The sequence below is a fragment of the Leguminivora glycinivorella genome, chromosome 2 (genome assembly GCF_023078275.1).
Source record: "Leguminivora glycinivorella isolate SPB_JAAS2020 chromosome 2, LegGlyc_1.1, whole genome shotgun sequence".
NCBI classification, from domain to species: domain Eukaryota; kingdom Metazoa; phylum Arthropoda; class Insecta; order Lepidoptera; family Tortricidae; genus Leguminivora; species Leguminivora glycinivorella.
This window is the reverse complement of record NC_062972.1, coordinates 13,627,680-13,647,199: the sequence shown is the minus strand read 5'-3', so window position 1 is coordinate 13,647,199 and position 19,520 is coordinate 13,627,680. Positions and strand designations below refer to the sequence as shown.

The 19,520-nt window shown below is 35.4% G+C and overlaps 4 protein-coding genes across 4 annotated transcripts in view; 2 read left to right on the top strand and 2 right to left on the bottom strand.

Annotated features, from left to right (window-relative positions):
- Positions 1-19,520, top strand: part of LOC125237831 (neuropeptide SIFamide receptor-like) — a 147,399-nt gene that overhangs the window by 110,849 nt on the left and 17,030 nt on the right. The gene's annotated exons all lie outside the window — the stretch shown is intronic.
- On the top strand, positions 5,568-6,416 carry LOC125237844 (A-kinase anchor protein 14-like). The gene is made up of 2 exons (XM_048145069.1): positions 5,568-5,770; positions 5,947-6,416. The coding sequence occupies exons 1-2, from the start codon at positions 5,759-5,761 to the stop codon at positions 6,373-6,375; spliced, it is 441 nt and encodes a 146-aa protein (XP_048001026.1). The 5' UTR covers positions 5,568-5,758; the 3' UTR covers positions 6,376-6,416.
- On the bottom strand, positions 8,994-10,536 carry LOC125237851 (larval cuticle protein F1-like). The gene is made up of 2 exons (XM_048145081.1): positions 10,468-10,536; positions 8,994-9,428 (listed from the first exon to the last, which is right to left on the bottom strand). The coding sequence occupies exons 1-2, from the start codon at positions 10,477-10,479 to the stop codon at positions 9,033-9,035; spliced, it is 408 nt and encodes a 135-aa protein (XP_048001038.1). The 5' UTR covers positions 10,480-10,536; the 3' UTR covers positions 8,994-9,032.
- LOC125237839 lies at positions 16,211-17,082 on the bottom strand. The gene is made up of 2 exons (XM_048145055.1): positions 17,005-17,082; positions 16,211-16,830 (listed from the first exon to the last, which is right to left on the bottom strand). Exons 1-2 carry the CDS (start codon positions 17,014-17,016, stop codon positions 16,258-16,260), a joined length of 585 nt encoding a protein of 194 aa, XP_048001012.1. The 5' UTR covers positions 17,017-17,082; the 3' UTR covers positions 16,211-16,257.

Below are 19,520 nucleotides of genomic sequence, written 5' to 3'. Positions count from 1 at the left end.
TTTAAACAGAAAACATCAAAGAAGGAGGTAAAATATGTACAATAATTAATAATTATTGAATGATATCTGCGAGACATGGCATCTCGCACCTTTGGGAGGCGTGCGTGATGCCGAAATTAGCAGCTCAGACGCCCTCTCAGACAAATTGATAATTATGTAATGCGAATTACCTTAATTCATTCTCATAATTCGTTATTTATTTATACGTATTATTATTTAAAATATTTTCCTTATTCTACGTTTTGTACTAAACTGACTGGACACCCTAATCGCCCGTGGTAAGTCGGAGTCAGTTTCCCGTCAACAGCTCGCTCTCGACATGATTCGCATGCCTCCACACAGAGTATGCGCGGAGACAGAGATTAATTTAATACCGATGATGATGATCTTTACTATTTTTCACCACACCAACTGTTAAAGGCTTACTTTGCTATTCGAAAACAGATAGCAAAATTGCATTTTATCCACAAGAGTGCAAAGTAATTTCATACAAATTTTAACTTGATGTCTTAAACTAAAACTAGTAGAATATACCTATAAATGATTATTTTGAATCATAAGTATTGAATAAATTGATGGATTTGATTTAATTTGACGTTAGTTAGTATTTTATTCGTGTTGGTGTGGTGAAAAAAATTGTGTTTCACTCGGTGGCAAAGTTTGTTTAACCTTCGTGTCTTGAAACCCTCGCGACGCTCAAGATTCCACTTTTTGAACCACTCGCTACGCTCGCGGTTCAATATTGGAATCTTTCGCTTGCTCGGGTATCAATATTGGCACGTGCGGTTAACAACCACTTTGCCCCCTTGTAAAACAAATAACTATTGTTAAAGGAATTTTAGTATTTTTATTCTGTAAGTACGTGCGACTTTCGTTCTGGAGGTCGCGGGTTCGAACCCCGGCTCGCACCAATGAGTTTTTCACTTATGTGCGAAATGCCATTTGATATTTGCCAGTCGCTTTTCGGTGAAGGAAAACATCGTGAGGAAACCGGACTAATTCCAATAAGGTCTAGTTACCCTTCGGGTTGGAAGGTCAGATGGCAGTCGCTTTCGTAAAACTAGTGCCTACGCCAAATCTTGGGATTAGTTGTCAAAGCGGACCCCAGGCTCCCATGAGCCGTGGCAAATGCCGGGATAACGCAAGGAGGATGACCTATTACCTACCTAATTTAAAGCAATACGATTTGCACTCTTAGCTCTTATAGGTATGTTTGTTTTTCGGACGTGACATTGCCAAATCTCCAAAATACTTAAGGCGGGCCAAATATAACCCTCAGTGTTACGCAATATCAGTAAGAATAATAGTTTTAAAAGCGATCCACTTTTCTTTTTAAAACTTCCACATTTTATACACATTTCACGCACCAACGTCATATTTAGAAAAAATGCAATTTATTTCAGAGCCCCAAGATAGTTTCTCATAAATTTAAACTTGAGATACATTTTAGAACCCTCAAATGTGATAACGTAAAACAGTAAGTTTTTTTCATCCTAAATAAAACTCACAATAAATTCTAGTAAAGCTCTTTAGAACATTCGCAGTATTTTTTATCCATTAAAAGAGTTATTAAACCGGAAATCTGTTAATTTACGCCTGTCATAGTCCAGCTTATACGGGTTAACTGGCCCTAATGTGCGACCTATTTAGGCTTTACTGCCGCAAATTAATTGGATTTTTACTGACGAGTACCAATTGGAAAAGTGCAATGAACTCGGAATTACCTATTTATGATTGGTATTGATTTTTGTGGGTTTAATAGGCACACCTCGGACACTGGTGATCAAATATATGAAAGAGGTGCGTTCCTAGCACACAGTCTAAGCTCGTGTAGGTGAACGCGTAGGTACTATGCTTGTATGAGTGAAATATGACAGGTCGACTGTTCGCGTTTTTGACAGGCGGTAACTGTGAAGTAACCGAGAGAGGGTGGGCGGCACTTTCAGCGGGGAGCAGGATTGGCAATACTGTACGGTAGTACTCTTTATTATGCTGTGGTTTAGGTATGTAATTTATTAAGGTTTTTGTGACGATATACTTAATATTCACCCTGGCAAGACGTTACCCAAGCCGTTTGAGATGTGTTATGATCTCAATGCATAGTCTCTTCGAAAAGAGAAGAGTCGTGGAATTTAATAAGACCCCATACATTTCACGACTCTTTTTTTTATTGGTCTACAAAAAGTCAGAGATGGTATATCTTTTAGGAATAACTTACTACCCGTGCAAAAACTGTGCGGATCGCCAGTAAATAATTGATTATAATGATCTCGATGTTTTGTTATAAGCAGCACTATATGAGTCCTTTACCTGAATGATCCCTCTGTGTCGTTGACTGCAGTGAGTCAAGTCTGACATTAAACATAACAGATTACTCTATTCGCAGAATCTGGCACGTCAAGATGCGCTCGTGCCATGACCCGACTCCTTAAAAGTCGCGCTATTTGTCACTGCGTTTATTTTCACTTACTTTGCGAGTTTTTTAATGTAGTTCTGAGTAAAATTTGTAATTCAATTAAGTGCAAACGTCTAATTAAGATACGAGACGATGAACGGAAAAGATAAATTAATTTTGTACGAACGATTTTCATTAGGTATTAGGTAATATATATATACTATAAAAAAAACTTAATAAGAGCATTTATATGTTAAAATTGCATTCTGTAACGCAATTTATTTCAGACTAATACATTTAAAAAAAACACATATTTTTATACAACCTCCTATATAATCTACCAAATTTTTGTATCATGCAAAGCTTATTCCATTTTTAACCCTATTCCACTTACGATTGTCATGAACTCAGGATAGAAGCAGAATGTGAACGAGAAAAGTATAAAGACCCAACCTGACTGCTTACATGTAGGTGAGCCGTCTGCTTGTTTGCCACCGACGTAGTAAAATATATATAAAAAAGTAACGACCAATAAACCAAACATTGTTTTTTTTAAGTATAATGTATAAGCATGTTTGAACGCTATCCTCATTCCCAGCGGTATAGGTTTAGAAGCAATAAATTCGTCACAACTGAGAAATGTCGGTACGTGTAACTGGGAGCAGTCGTCAAGCAATGACTGAACTGATGCAACCAGTTTTATCGCAAGCACATAGCATTTTATCTCTTAATCAGCCCAATATTAAGATAACGTTCACATTTTCACAAGTACAGCCTTTCTAGGAAAAAATCTATGGTAACACTTCAAATTATGTAGATATTTTGAAAGGAATTTGGGGACTACGTTTGCATGGAGAAAGCCGTGCCCTTTCATCTTAAACACCAAAATTATGAACTTACTTCCATAACTCGATACTGCATGTTTTACCTCACTTAGGCATAAAAAAAGGTTACGAATAAATTGCCTACATTATGTTTTATGAAAAGGCAGGTCACCGAGATAATTCACGGAGCTTTATGTGCCCGTTATTTGTACAAATTGCCCTCAAATGTGACTACTGTTTCATGATATTACGAATGTCTTTTTTTATTAACAACAGTTTGCTAAAATTGCTCTTAAAAAAGGTTACTGACAGGCTTTCGCAATACTCTTTTCCCCGAATCGGATTATTTATTTAAGCAGTTTTATTTTCAACTTGTACGTACCTATTTTGCGTCTTTCAATCTGTAAACATTTTGAAGGTTTCAAAAATAGTATTTTATACAATCGTGATATAATACAAAGCTTTTCAGTCGAGTACCATTGCTGAGTGGCCTAATAGTACGGTACGAGAGTGAAAAGCTTAATTATATCACTATACAATACTTTTTCTACGAGTCATCATCTTCATCATCAATGGACGGAAATATCATCATTCATGCAAGTTAAAATTAATGTTAATAGAGTCGTTCACCGTTGTATCATCATCGAATTACCTAGCAACCAATTGTTTGTAATAACCATCTCTGATTGGCCGATAACGCGACAGATAAAAAAAATGTGTTTCAGATGCAGGAAAACTTGCCAGGTATCGCAAATTAGTATAGAAATTGTATGAAGTTCTATTTTTGAAATTATTACAGTTAACTAAAGTCAACTATAATGAGCTTATTATAATTGAGTCGGTACTGCCATAGAGTATCCAACACTGAAAAGTTAGCACTTATAGTTTAGTCTGTAGTGCCCTAATTGACAGATTACAGTCGACAAGTAGAAAAAAGGTATTTTCAATTTCCCAAGAGAAATTGCCAAGGATTACGGTAAGTAACATCTTTGGAACTACGAGTATCATAGACAATAATATATTGCTCTCGAATATGTTCGTCATAAAAAGTGAAGTAGCCCTCTATATTTATTTTATACCTACATTAAATACTCTAAAGCGCTTGTCTGGCTTTTACCTATTATTTTATTTGTGAGCTAATATGAATAAAAACAGAGGTAATTAATCGAGCAATAATAATAAACAATCGTATTGTTTTCAAGTATTGCTTTTTGTTTGGACGATTTAAATAAAATATGATACTACTACGACTAATCTACAAAACAACTGCTAAATGAAATAAAACACTGGAAATTAAGAGTTACATATAAATAATTAAAATCACAATTTGGATTTCTTTCAATCCCTTTTTGCCAAGAGTGACACTGAAACTTAGTATTTAATGTGCTCTGCCTACCCCTTTATGGGATAGGGATACAGGCGTGATTATATGTATGTATGTATGTATGTATGTATGTATGTATGTTTGTAAAATTTGTTGTATCAACACACTACTTAATAATTACTAGTCCCTGAAATGTTGGAGGTCAGTTAAAAATGAATTTACATGTGATTGTTCCCGATTTAAAAGTTATTAAATAACAAAAGTTTACTGACACTTTATACATAAGTAATGACAAGACAATTAGTATAATATGTCAAATATACGTATAAATGTGATGTTTGGTGGGACAATAAATATGTAGTATAATTGAGTTATATTAAACTACGAGTCACCTTATACATATAATATACAAAATATAATACACAAACTAAAAATGTTCCTAAAATAATATTAGTCAATAATCACCCGATTCGAGATAACGGACAGTTAATAAAAGTAAGAACATGCTCTTCATAAGCTAATAAAATTGTAATATTACTCTTTTGCGAAGCCTCTGAGAGATAAAAGTAATCTATAACGATTCTCTGAACTAAATGATATTGACTTCTGTTACGTCAATTAACAGAAATGACATTTTATCGTTTCGATTTTTCTGTTTACTGCTTGCTCCAGATTTATATGTTTTTCCATGCCTGATTAGGAGAAGCTAGTTTAGAATGTGCTTAGTAAAATTAATATACTTTAAATACGGTGATATTGCATTCCGTTCTAAGATACATTATTAAAGTTAACGTTTTACCGTGGGAGATTGATTACTACATATTAATAGTCGACTCGTTTTTTGTAAAGACATATATAACAATTTTCAAATTAAGATTGGTGAAATAAAAAAAATACAAATTAGTCATTGTTAAGTAAGTCAGTGCATTACTGTCTGTAATGTTGAATTAATTATGTTTCGTTAATACTAAGTATATAAGATTCGCCAAAATAATTGAACAATATGAGACTCGATAAAGTGAAGTTCTAATAGGTATTATTTATTATTCGATTGACCTCTCTTCAAAAGTTCCATAATTTAATTTATTCAAATCTCAAGTACGCATTACAAAGTCATTGTCGGTTTCGGCCAGTATAAATACCGCGATACTCCATCTGCTTGTTAAACAACTTTTGAACTTTGAGTAGTTAACTACTTACAACTAAAAAATCAATATGCAGAAACTCGTAAGTATTTGCAGAATATTAAGAATTAAAAATATGATTATTATTGTTTAATTCGGATCAATATCTGATTAAACAAATAGACAAACTGAAAATAAAAACAAATATAGATACTTTGTTTTTCAATAAAGTGTCTACTGTAAACAAACAATTTTATTTATAAAGTATGACTATTTTAGATCGCTTTCGCCGCCTTCCTGGCCTGCGCCGCTGCCGCTCCAGGCGTCCTAGTCGCCCACGAGGCCCCCGTCGTCCACTCCGTGCACGCCCTCCCCGTGGTGGGCTCCAAGACCACCATCACCAAGAGCAGCCAGGTCGTCAACCACGGCAGCCCCGTCGTGCACGCCGTGCACACCCCGGTCGTACACGCTGCGCCCATCGTGCACGCCGTACACACCCCGGTCGTACACGCTGCGCCCGTCGTGTCCGTGCACTCCGCGCCTGTCGTCCACGCCGCCCCCGTCGTCCACGCCGTCCACGCCGCTCCCGTCGTGCACGCCGCTCCCCTGGTCGTGAAGACCGCTCCCGTCGCCGTCGCCCAGAGCAGCTCAGTTGTTCACCACGGACATGTCGTCAAGTCCGTCCCCCTGATCGCTGTCCATCATTGATCGAATACCTATTTAGAATAAAACTTATTAATTATTTAAAATGAGGTTTTTTCTACTTTATTCCTAACAAGTCGAAATACAGTTGTTGAAAAATTGGTTTATTATCCGTCTCTACTTATTTATTTGACGCAAAAATATTTTTTTGAGAATTAAATTTCAGCATTAAGCATGTTTCCATTCATTTTAAATAAAAATAATTTTATATCGTATCAGTCCGATGCCCACAGATACATTTTTCATAGCAAACAGTATGTATGTCACGTAACATTATGTAGCAAAAGTCTGCATTAAAATACCTACATACACATACTTACAAAATGTATACATACTCGTACATCCATACTAATATTATAAATGGGAAAGTGTGTGTGCCTGTTTGTTTGTCCGTCTTTCACGGCTAAACGGAGCGACGAATTGACGTGATTTTTTAAGTGAAGATAGTTGAAGGGATTGAGAGTGACACAGGCTACTTTTTGTCTGTTTCTAACGCGTGCGAAGCCGCAGGCAAAAGCTAGTATAGAATATAAATAGAACAAAAGGAGTATGATGACTTAGTTACGTATACTGCTGAGATAGATATAATACCTATAGCAATATAATTAACTGCCGCGTCACGATTAATTAATTCTGTGATGTGATGTATAGGAAATCATCAGGACATTGGGTATCATGATCACGTAGATGGCTTGATTTATTTATTTTTATAGTAGCAAGCAAAGAGGATCGAGTATTATAGAGAGTTACTGTCAAAGTAAAATGTGTAATCACAGTGCATAGACTGCCATCTCTTGACACAGACTTAAAACTTTTGAACCACCGTTTTGACACTTTTGACAATTTGGCCCATATTCTTAGCTCGATATGTTTTAAAATGTCAAATATTAATATTAGCGCCATCTAGCTGAGCGTACCCCAAAGGTGTAATGCCATCTAGGTCACCGTACCTTTTTCTCTATGGTACTAAGGTACGTTTTTTTCTTAGACTTTATCTGTCTATACGGAGTTATATATGTCTTTGGTAGCAAGTAAGTAGTCATTTACCTATTGTTAGATTATGCATATCAGTTTACAGATGTTACAGTATTAATAAAAAAAATATAGCTAGTGTCACAATCAACCGTACTAGGGTATACAATATACATAATTATTCCTATAAATAAATCAATTTAAATTATTATAACAAAAAAAAATATATGAAAATTGTCAGGTATTATTCTATAACCCATATCATTAAATCTGTGGCCACATCTTGCAGTGTAACTAAAGTGTAATATCTCACTATTCAATATGCTCGTCTCGATTTCATCCGTTAAAGTAATCTTCCGGCAAGCATCATATTATGACCTCATCAATTACATTTTCTCGTTTAAAATAGAACCTTGTAAGTTACATACTTACAAGGTTCGATTTCATGAAAAAAATAATCATTACTTCAATTATGAGTAACTTATAAGGTATTTCCTACTTCTATGTTATTTTTTTTATTTGACGTTGATGGCAAGTGAGTTTAATTAAAATGGTACATGGTTCTCAAAGATAATTATGAACTTGACTCCTTTCAGTAAATAACTATACAGTCAAAAAATGACTGTATTTATATGGTGATTTCAATTCACTACGACTAAGCCAATGATCCTTCCATAAATATGAGCTACCAAGATTTTACACCATGTTTTTCTTTAAAATTCGTCCATTTCAAGGGTGCATTCTTAATCTTAAATTAACGAACTCTATTTTTGGAAAAAACCGTTTTTTTTTTACTAATAATACCTTGTAATGCCTCTAGGAGTTTACATACAGTTGCCTTAGGACTTGCTTACATATTGGTCAACGTTTGAGAGTTGATACATTTACTACACATAACTAATTTTACTCTCGGACATTCTGTATTCGAAATTATATTGATTTGCGCCCGAATAATTACACCGACGTGATAAATGTGTGTGTGGCACGTCTTATGAAAAATAAAATTAAAAAAACTATAACTGATATAGCTATTCCATTTAGCTCCTTTAAGTTACTCAGCCAGTCCCCGAAATAAACGGATTTTAAATAACATATTGTCGTTCAGTACCTTATATACATGCATTTGTAAGACAGTTGTATGTAAAATAGTCCTAATGAACATATTTATTATTTACTATTATTTTAACGAAGTATAAGAAATGTAGATGAAATTTATATTACAATAGTACGGAAACCTTATTTTAAAAATATTGGATTTTCTCGGCCTCATCTTACTCAGATTTGTCAGAATTTTTCATCCCACGGCTTACTAAAGATATCTCAAAATGCTCGTTCGATTATGTCACATTGCAAATACAATGCAGTAAGGCAGTTGATTTATTGTTCACTTTCATGCACGTGCTTTAGAGGAAACTACAATAATATAGGTACAAATTTTCGGATTTTTTTTTTAATTTAAATTGAAAACGCTAGTAATTTTTACGTCAAAGAACCCAAACATATCTGGATCTGTGTGAATCAGGTCTTTGACCTACACAGCCTTACTTTTAAAAGACACGCTTCATTAAAGTTTGTGGAGATTAAGGGACAGTCGTGGACGCCTAGGGTACTTTGTAACTAGGGTTTTCATTTGTATAAATTAAAGAAAAAAGTTTTAAAAACTACTAAATTATTTTATTCTAAATATCCAATCAATGATGGACAGCGATCAGGGGGACGGATTTGACGACATGCCCGTGGTGAACAACTGAGCTGCTGTGAGCGACGGCGACGGGAGCGGTCTTCACGACCAGGGGAGCGGCGTGCACAACGGGAGCGGCGTGGACGGCGTGGACGACAGGGGCGGCGTGGACAGCGTGGACGACGGGCGCGGAGTGCACGGACACGACAGGCGCAGCGTGCACAACGGGGGTGTGCACGGCGTGCACGACTGGGCTGCCGTGGTTGACGACCTGGCTGCTCTTGGTGATGGTGGTCTTGGAGCCCACCACGGGGATGGCGTGCAGGGAGTGGACGACGGGGGCCTCGTGGGCGACTAGGACGCCGGGAGCGGCAGCGGCGCAGGCCAGGAAGGCGGTCAAAACGATCTGAAACAGTCATTAGAACATTACATTGTTTGAACTATATGTGCCTTCCTATATATTTTTTTTAGTATTGTTTATGTCTTTCCCATCACGGAACAATGGTATTCCGGACCTTTGGGAGGCGTGCGCGGGGCCGAAGCCAACGCGTAGAGGCCCTTTCGACACTTTAATGAAATGTGAGGGGTACACCGAGCAGATGTTGCCCTTGTCCGTATCATGGGACACACGCAGAGGCAACACCCGCTAGGGTGTAAGGACTATTTGAGAGTTAATGGAATCTAAAATGAACTGGTCTATTTTGATGAAAGTGATGGACTAAATACTGGGCTATGGATAAAAAACCGGACGCCTGCCTAATAAAACGGTATCCAATTTTATTTCCGGCAGACGGTGACTCGTCCCCAGAAGATGGGCCCCCACAAAAAGCGACATCCAAGATGGCTCAAGGGCAACACCGGTGTGAGAACTCAAGGGTGTCGAGAGGTGTACACCGCTTTCTGCCCAGTGGCTGTTAAGCCACTGTACCAACTCGCGTCTTATGCAAATTTTCACTTCCACCCCTGGGGCATGTAGCCCTAACGACTCCACTCTGGACGGCCAGCCAAGGCAAGCCAGAGGTAGAGAGTACTGTCCCACCCACCCGCCTTACGGGTAACAGAACTCCCCAGGAGCACTCGGGTACGTGGGGTCGCAGCTGTTCCCCAACAGCTCGCCACAAGCTGCCCTGCGTTGACTGATTGCACTGGTAAAACCAATGGGCGATGGGGTCGTCACATCCCTACGCCAATATTGTTTATATATTTATGACCATATCGTATCCGAAGCTATAATCACTTTAACAATAAAACAGTATTTCCTTAAAACACTGAATCCATTTTGTTTAATTGATTTAAAGAGCTATAATTTTGTAAATAGTCGATTTTTTTGCACTTTTTGAATTGGTTTTAATAATTTCTCAGCACTCGCTTTACTGATTGAGGAAAACATTACAAAGTATCAAGAACCCTATATCTTTCAATTGTTTAAAATATTGAACACTTACGAGTTTCTGCATATTGTTTTTTTTTCGTAAGTAGTTTACTTCTCGAGCTTTGGAAGTTGTCTAACAATAACGTACAGCACTGAGGTATATATACTGGCCGAAACTGACAATGACTGCAACGCGTACTTGAGCATTGAATAAATTAAAGAGCTACGAGCTTTTGGAGAGGTCATTCATCAACTCACTCATAAGTGATAAAACCTTATGTCTGCGAACACTGTTGTATTAAAAATGAACTTACTGGCCGCTAATAAGGATATTATTTCAAATAGCCAAGTAGAGAAAGAAATAAGGCTATCGATGTTTTCGGTGAAGTTTGTTTTTATCAAGTGTGTGAAACCCTTCATGGTGGTAATCGATACCGGAAAGCATGACTTTTTTTGCATAATTTTAACTACTAACTGCGATTTTATTCATCTGTTATTAAATAAGAGTAAATGATTATAGTGTGCACATTTCTGTAATAGGTCATAATACAATTCTAGGAGGAGGACTCAGGTAAAATTCTGACATGTTACTAGACAGTATTACCACATTACCTAAATACCCTATATAAAAAAATCAAAGACAATATCAGACAAGATTGCTTTAGTAAGTGTTAAAAAAGTATTAACCAATAAATCTCGAATGATGCCGCATCCGTATATTATTAATGGTCCGATCTTGTACAAATAGCCCCAAGCATTTCTTAAAACATTGAATAAATACATAAACAAACAGACATTGGGCCATGTAGGTTGATGCCAAGTTCAGAACAATTTCTCTTATGTAACTTGATTATATTTTGTTTACAATAGATTACACTACCAACTTACTCATAGCGGTGGCGAAAAATAGAACTTCGAATACTACATAGTAACGCCGTGGCTTGCGTGGGCGACGGTCGCGCGATGGTCGCGCGACGGCGATGCGACGCATACGAAATCAAACCTTATCGATATGAAGTATGAGACGCAACGGCGACGGTCGCGCGACGGTCGCGCGACGGTCGCGCGACCGTCGCCCACGCAAGACACGGCGTAATGCTCATGCCTTGTTATGTGAAAGCGACAATCTTGACTGCAAATATAAGTTTGTGTTCCCGCAAAGGGTTTGCATTTGATCGAAGGTTAAACTTTTGTTTTCCATTTTGCTAAGTCATGCTCAATTGAGTAATAGTTAATGGTATTTTTTCGATTGTTATTTTATTAACAAAAATATTGGGTGAATGATTCGGGTATGTGATGAATGATTGCTTTAAAGTTATTTGCATGATTAGGTACATATTTGTTTGTAAAATATATTGTTCCCTGCATCAATTTTAATGTTTCTGTTTCGTTCCAAGGTTGAATGGCAGAAAATGCTATTTGGCCACCCTTACAGTCAAGTGCAAAAATATGTATAGAAAAAGTCGTCTCATAAATAATTATGGTATTTACTACGCTCATATTACACCGGACTATAAGATGCTATGGGACATATTTTTGAGAAAGATGAGTACATCCGTATTATATAATGTATAATGTGTGTGCAACAAAGTTTAAACAAATAAATATTCAATATTTTACTTGTAATGTCCTTAAAACAATACATATAAGAAAACAAATAATGTTCATTAATAAGATTTAGGTGAATGATTTATGAAACTTGAATGAGATGTCAAATAACTCTGGCTTATTAATGTTGAGTGAGTTTTGTTAGATGTAATCAAACCCAAGACATAATTACCTTCACAAATCATCTCCCTTATTATCAATTATTCCATTATACAGGGTGTCCCACGACTATGGGACTTGAAGGGGAAGTACCTAAAATATCGTAGATAGGATATATTATTACCAAAAGAAGACCTTATTTTATTTTGAAATGTTAGTAACACTGCATTCAAAGGTATTCTAAAAATTACTTACATCGTCTGGGAATCGAACTGACGTAAAATTAAAAAAAAATCACCCTATTTTTATGATGCCAATCGAAAGAATGGACAAAAAGGAATAATTCGTCTTAAATAACATACTTTTTTAAAGGAAAGGAACAACGTGAATTTAATCATTTTTATCAACCAAAAACGTACATGAAACTGACGTCTATACATTTTCAAATTTATGAACAACATTTTAAGTATGCAGTATTACTAAAATTGAAAAATAAAATAAAGTCTTCATTCAGCAAAATATCATAATCAACTATATTTAAGGTACTTTCCCTTCATGTCCCATAGTCTTGGGACACCCTGTATATGATAGTAATGCAATAAGATAACAAATAATATACTTGGTAAAATTCATCTTTAATGTAACGAGGTAAAGGTTATTTGGCTGCATTCAAAAAACGTAATAGTATTTTTCATCACATTTGCTGTTTAAATGTCTCATTGCGTCTAAGTGTACTGAAGCATAATGTACTATTTATTCCCAAGGGAATAATGGATTTAGTTTTAAAAATTAATACAATCCGTACATTAGGCAAAGGATGTTTCAATCAGCCAAGGATTTTTGTTGCACAACCAAAATTTGACTATTAAGCTACAAAAGATATGGTATGAAAAATGCAATTTATTTATGTTTTAGAATTATTTCAGTGTGTTTTGCACTTTTCGATATTACAATATGACAATATGTTCTCGACTCGCGCTTGACCGCGTGCCAGCGCGAGGCGCCCACCGTTGCCTAGCGACGGAAAGTACAACAGATCAAAATTAATGAATGAATGAAAAATAAGTAAAAATTTAGTTCAATTATATGATTTATATGCTTTTTTGAACATTGCATTTAATTTATATGCAGAATTTTCGTGTTTGTTTTCGTTCAAAAAGTGTTTGTTATCAAAAACAATGGAATTTAATGTGAATAATCTGATATAGATGAAGATACACTACTGATCTTTGCGCCGTCGTTGCGTTGAAGGTTTTGCCTTATGACTTTTTTTTGTATTTTTCTCTCAAATGTGATTAAAAACATTGTGTGTAACTCAGGAGGTAAGGATATTAAATACTCGTGTCTATATTCACTCCAGCCTGCGGCTGTCGTGAATATATCAGGACACTCGTATTTAATGACCCCCTTACCTCCCTTGTTGCACAATGTACTATTAATGTTATTTTAATTAACGTAAAATGAATAAAACTAGATATATATTTTCTGCAAAAATAAGATTAATACTTTACAATACATTATACTACGTTATACAAAGGATTATTTATATAGAATGTACCCACTTCATACTACGAATCGTACCTAATATAACTACACTGATGATGCCTACAAAATGTGATATCATGATTTTAAAATAAAGAAATATGTCATTTGTTCTTATAAAAAATAAAAACACGCAAACATATTTAGGAAAAAATATGATTTTGGTCACTTTCAGGCTGCGAAACAGCGCCATCTAGTTTTAAGCCTAAAAGGCCCATACATTTCAGGGTACGCTTTTTTGTATGGGCTTTGTCAGTCCAGTATTAAATCGTTCTTGGTTATACTAATATTCATAGTTTAAGGCATGAGTCTATTATTAATTATACAAGGACATGGAGATAGTATTACAGATATACATACAATAAATGTCTCGTTGTTACTATTTTCAACTAAGAAATTTTCCCTTTAGCAGAGGCGGCTCACTCCGCGTTTCTTCCATACATTTCCACGGCCGCGAGTTCGCGGCCCGTAAAGTTTGACAACCTTCACGCTGCGCAATAGAACTCAATGTCGCATGCAGTCCGTTGACAGGTTGTTGAGAGTGAGCCTTCTGTACTTGTACTTTTATATATTCTGTGCCTTTAGGCATAGAGGAAATAAGTAACGGAAGAGTTGTAACTCCATACATCAGTAAATGCGAGTTATTTGTAGTGACATCTATCGTCATTCACTCGTCAATCACGCGCCAACTAGCGTAAATTATCAGTACTGCTACTTGTCAATAGACGTCACGACAAACAAAAAGTCTATTGCTCAACAATTTTTAGCTAATATTACAATAGTATTAATCAGTACTTTGCTTTCAATTACTTCAGCTTATAATATAAGGTGTAAACTGTTTTAATATTACATTTTTGGCAAACGCAACACTGTCGGCACCTAGTGTCGAGTAGCAGTACTGATAATTTACGCTAGTTGGCGCGTGATTAACGAGTGAATGACGATAGATGTCACTACAAATAACTCGCATTTACTGATGTATGGAGTTACAACTCTTCCCTTACTTATTCCTCTATGCTTTAGGCCATAAACCATGTAACTGCAAAATCTGTAAACAGTCTTCAAATACAATTTATTATTAAACAGTGTTAGTACTTTAACCTAAAGTGAAGTAACATATCGAATAATAATCCACTGCAGACGTGCGTAAACTTAATATCCGAGATATCTGCTACGATGAACATTAATGACTTAATTTAAAGACGAATTAACTCGGCGTTTAATGTTGCTCAACGATTTATGCCCTCCGCGCCATTTTCGAGTTCATGAATTGGTTCAAGAAAATTTATCGAAAATAATCTGTCATCATTTTGATTTAAATCAAGATTCGTTAAAAATGCCTCAGCAAATTGTGTGGGAACATAATATACTAGGAGAATAGGAACTAATTTAGGGAGATTTTGAGAGATATACATATTACATATGTGCCTATATGCACGAGTTAAGCGCCCTTAATAAAGTGACATGTTTATGCTGGAATAGGTCAAGAGAGCTTATAAAATAAAATAAAAACGATTATAGCATGGTTTTTAATACCTATGCATTATTTTACACGTTATAAGCATACCCAATAACGTAGTAGGTACCTATTGTATTGATTATTACACTTTTAAATTAAAATAAGAAAGTGTTTATTTTGTATTAATTGAAAAAGGTTTTTTTATTACCTGTTAACATTTGTTTTAATAAGTTTGTAGCATTTTCGTAATGATTGTATTAGGTTAAAACGAGTAAACAACTGGTGGCAAAGATAAAAAATCGACTTAAAGAAAAAATGTTAAATGGCCAAATGTCACGATATTTAGTAAATAGCTGCTACATATTTCATTTTAAAAGTGTAAAGTAAGCTTGAAATGTAAATATAGCAACGCCAGTCCATTTAAATACAAATACATTGGTAGTCGAGACTTTTCCATTTTACTTCAAGAAACTTTATATTCCCTCTCGCTCATGTTTTTTTTCTCTAGTTTACAAGATTGAGTAGGGGTACCGAAAAGCTAGGGGCAGGATCACTTCTTTTGTAGTTAAAACTAGCTTTGAAAGTTCATTCACACTTGTCGAAAGCAATTAAGTAGTAAAGACTTTATTAAAATTTACAATTGTTAGACGTTGCGTTGATTTGAATTATTGGTACCGTTGAATTTCAGTAAACGTTTTAGATTGGTTTTATTAGGCGGTGTTGTTTTTGCCTAAAATTACATGCATTTCATAAAATGTATCCCATTGTATTAAAATATGTAATATTATTTTTCATTACCTATTCTGGTCTATTTATTATTTGACGAATTTTCACCTTGTTACTTTGTTATTTTATCTTTTATTATTTAATCAATGTGTGGGTAGGTAACGTAAATAAATTCAATAAAATATATTTTCACAATTTACGAAATTTATGTAAAATAACCAATGAATGAAACCGACAAAACTTACTAAGGACATAAATATGTTTTGTATAGGGACTTTTTTTATTTCCATGGACTATTTTTGAGGATCTATTCGCGATATCTATTTTATCTTAGAAACCAATAGTATCAATCAGGAGACGATAATTGAAATAAGGATCAATATAAATATTAATTAAATTTATTACAAACAAATGTTATCCTAGCGAAAATCAATGGTGTATAGCAATCAAAGAAACAGGTTCAGTCTTGTGAACGGTTGAGCTTTGATGAGATATAGCTGCGTCGCCCACTCTTCCTACAGCTGGTGAAGAGTGTACCACGTGCACCGGCTGAACGTGATGCACATGAGTTTTCACTGGTACAGCGTGCACTAAAACCGAAGTCGTGTGCACCACTGGTGCGTGCACTACATGAGTGCCACCGTGGTTCACAGATAACTGGCTCTTGGTCACAGTAGTTTTCTTAGGTTCAGCATGCAGAATATGTACGGGCGCGGCATGCACCAACGGTACAGTGTGGACCACGTGCGTACTACCATGGTTAATTGCCAAATTGCTCTTGGTCACTGTAGTTTTCTTGGGCTCGGCGTGCAAAATATGAATTGGGTGAACTGGCACCACTGGCACACTGTGAACTACTGGCACGCTGGCAACCACATGGCCTCCATGGTTAACTGCTACATTGCTTTTCGTGATGGTCGTCTTAGCTGGTACAGCAATGTGAACGTCTTCAGCCACATACAATGGGCCGGCAGCCGCGCAGGCCAAAACAGCGAACAGCACCTGAGGGGATAGTTGAATGAATTATAGCAAGACATTTTTATATTATAATTGCAGGTGAAAGAATTTTTTTTTTTGGGATAAACAATCAATACATATTTACAGTTAGGGAATTTATTGAACAAAAAAAAGGCATTGAATTTAATTTTATAATAAATTATTTTTGCGTTAACGTACTATAAGTTTCATTTTTGAACTTGCAAGTAATAAGTCCCGAACCCAACTGATGGTGTATAATCACCAAGGCTTTTTATATATGTAACGAGTTGAAAATTGCCAAATGCCCCAGTTTACCATTTATTGGGGCGCGTTCTTGAAATTCGCGAATCTCACAAACGATTGCGACACAAGTAACAGTATTTGTTCTTTTTTTTTAAACCTTGTATAGAAAAAATAAACTAAATTGACATGTCAGTCGATCGAACATGACAGATCCGATTTCGTAAACCGCGGCTTTGACGTTCTAATTGATAGTTATTTTATTGGCAGGTCAGTGAACTGTGCATTTTTTTTCTGTTGATAGGTACTCGTATATTTGCTATTTTGTGGCATAAAGTAGTATTTACTATTTATTAAATTATGAGTTGGTAACGATATATGTTTTATTCTCGTGTGGGCTCAAAAATAAAGCTTTATATGTATATACGATATAATATGTAATAATTATTTTAGTTTCTTTTTTTTTAGATGAAATTTCTTTGTTAAATTTGCTATTTTAGAGAGATCGTAATCTGTTATTATTGTTTGTATTCTCTCAGACTGGAGTACCTTTTACCTTGAGTGTTTGACGTTTTACGTTACTCGATACCGTAAAAGTCACAAAATATGAATTTAGTAAGTAGTAATGTAACCGTTTAGGACCTCTGTACTATTTCTCATAATTATTCTCTCCGTTCATATACAAGAATGTCATTTTCCGCGACGTTTTCTATAGCGAATAAATTAATCTAAAACATTAAACACCCTTACTTTCACTTCTATTACATAGACACTTATGTATATTATAAAGTGAATACTTACCGTTTTCCTAAAATATTCGGTAAGTAGGTAGAAGTTAAGTTTGAAACAATATTCTATAAGACGTCGTTTATGTTGAAAATAACACCCAGAGCTTTAGAGCTTTATACGCCCACATGTCTGCGTGAAGCATCTTATCTATAGCCCTATTCGCTAGTTTTACTTGACTCGCCTTTGAGAATGCGAGCCAATTTCTTTAGGAATTCAGATTTTAAAGAACTATGTAGTGATCTTGGAAATATCTCCAAAGAGCTCAAGCAATGACCTTGTGTTACGTAAAGCTCAAAGGTTTTAAAATAATTAAAATATTCAATCAGTTTTAATGCTAATATTTTTCTTCAAGTCATTTCATTCATTCTTTACTGTTAATTAAACTTTTTTGTATAATGTCGTAGGGTTTTACCAACAAAGCTTCCATCTGATTTGGTAATGTGCCTAAAGAGTAAAGCCAAGATCACAAAGTTCACAGAGCAAGTACTGTTGGCTAACAGTTTAGACGTTACGTCCAGATAGACGTTCGGACAGATTATCTTGCTCTGATAAGAGTAACCCCGTCTGAGCCTAATTGACCTTTACCCGCCCAGCCTGTTGCAGCAGAATTAAATAAGAAAATTGTGTCATAATTTTAAATGTAGCCAAGTTATCTAGTTTAACAAAACGGTAATTATGATTATTAAAATATGAGTTAGTCTTTAAGTTTAGATATCTTTAATAAATGTACAGAATAACGTCAACGAGTCACCGTCTGCTGGAAATAAAATTGGATACCGTTTTGTTACGCAGGCGTCCGGTTTTTTATCCCATAGCCCAGTATTTATCCATCACTTTCATCCAATAGCCAAGTTCATTTTAGATTCCATTAACTCCCAAATAGTCCTTACACCCTGGCGGGTGTTGCCTCTGCGTGTGTCGCATGATACGGGCTAGGGCAACATCCGCTCGGTGTACCCCTTACATATCATTAAAGTGTCAAAAGGGCTCTACGCGTTGGCTTTGGCCCCGCGCACGCCTCCCAAAGGTCCGGAACACCATTGTTCCGTGATGGGACAGACATACATAATAATAGTATGATATATAAAAGTGTCGCTGTGGCCTATTTTCAGATTTTTTTTTAAATATTGTACGATTACGATATATCATATCTATGTCTTATTTTTGACATTATCTTAAAGTTCGAATTACACCGTAAGTAAAAAAATAACATGTGAAGACTTTTAGATCTAGAATTATCGGGCTCATTAAAACTGTACCCTTGTGCTTTCAATTGTTTACATTTATTTTTGCAATAAAAATTGAATGGTTAAAATCAGAACTCGTTGAAATGCGTTTGCACATAGGTATTCTTTATTTTTTGTGATTCGTTATCACTTTCATTTGAATTTATTGACAATTTAAATACAGTTGGTAGATTCTGAGATAAAATATGTTGATATGAAATTTATTTCAGTCATTTTATTTAATAGAGCTCATATTAAATATAAAGGGTTTTTATTAGTAATAAATTATAAGAAGGGGTTGATCCCTTATGGCTTTTATCTGATTCCCTCTTGGCCGTTTTTGTCTACGTTGTAATTTTATGAACAAAAACAAATTTCTATGTTGAATGGCTCGCTCTAATAGGGCCTGACCTGATTTAATTAAATTTAAAACCATGAAAATGCAACTAATAAAAGAAT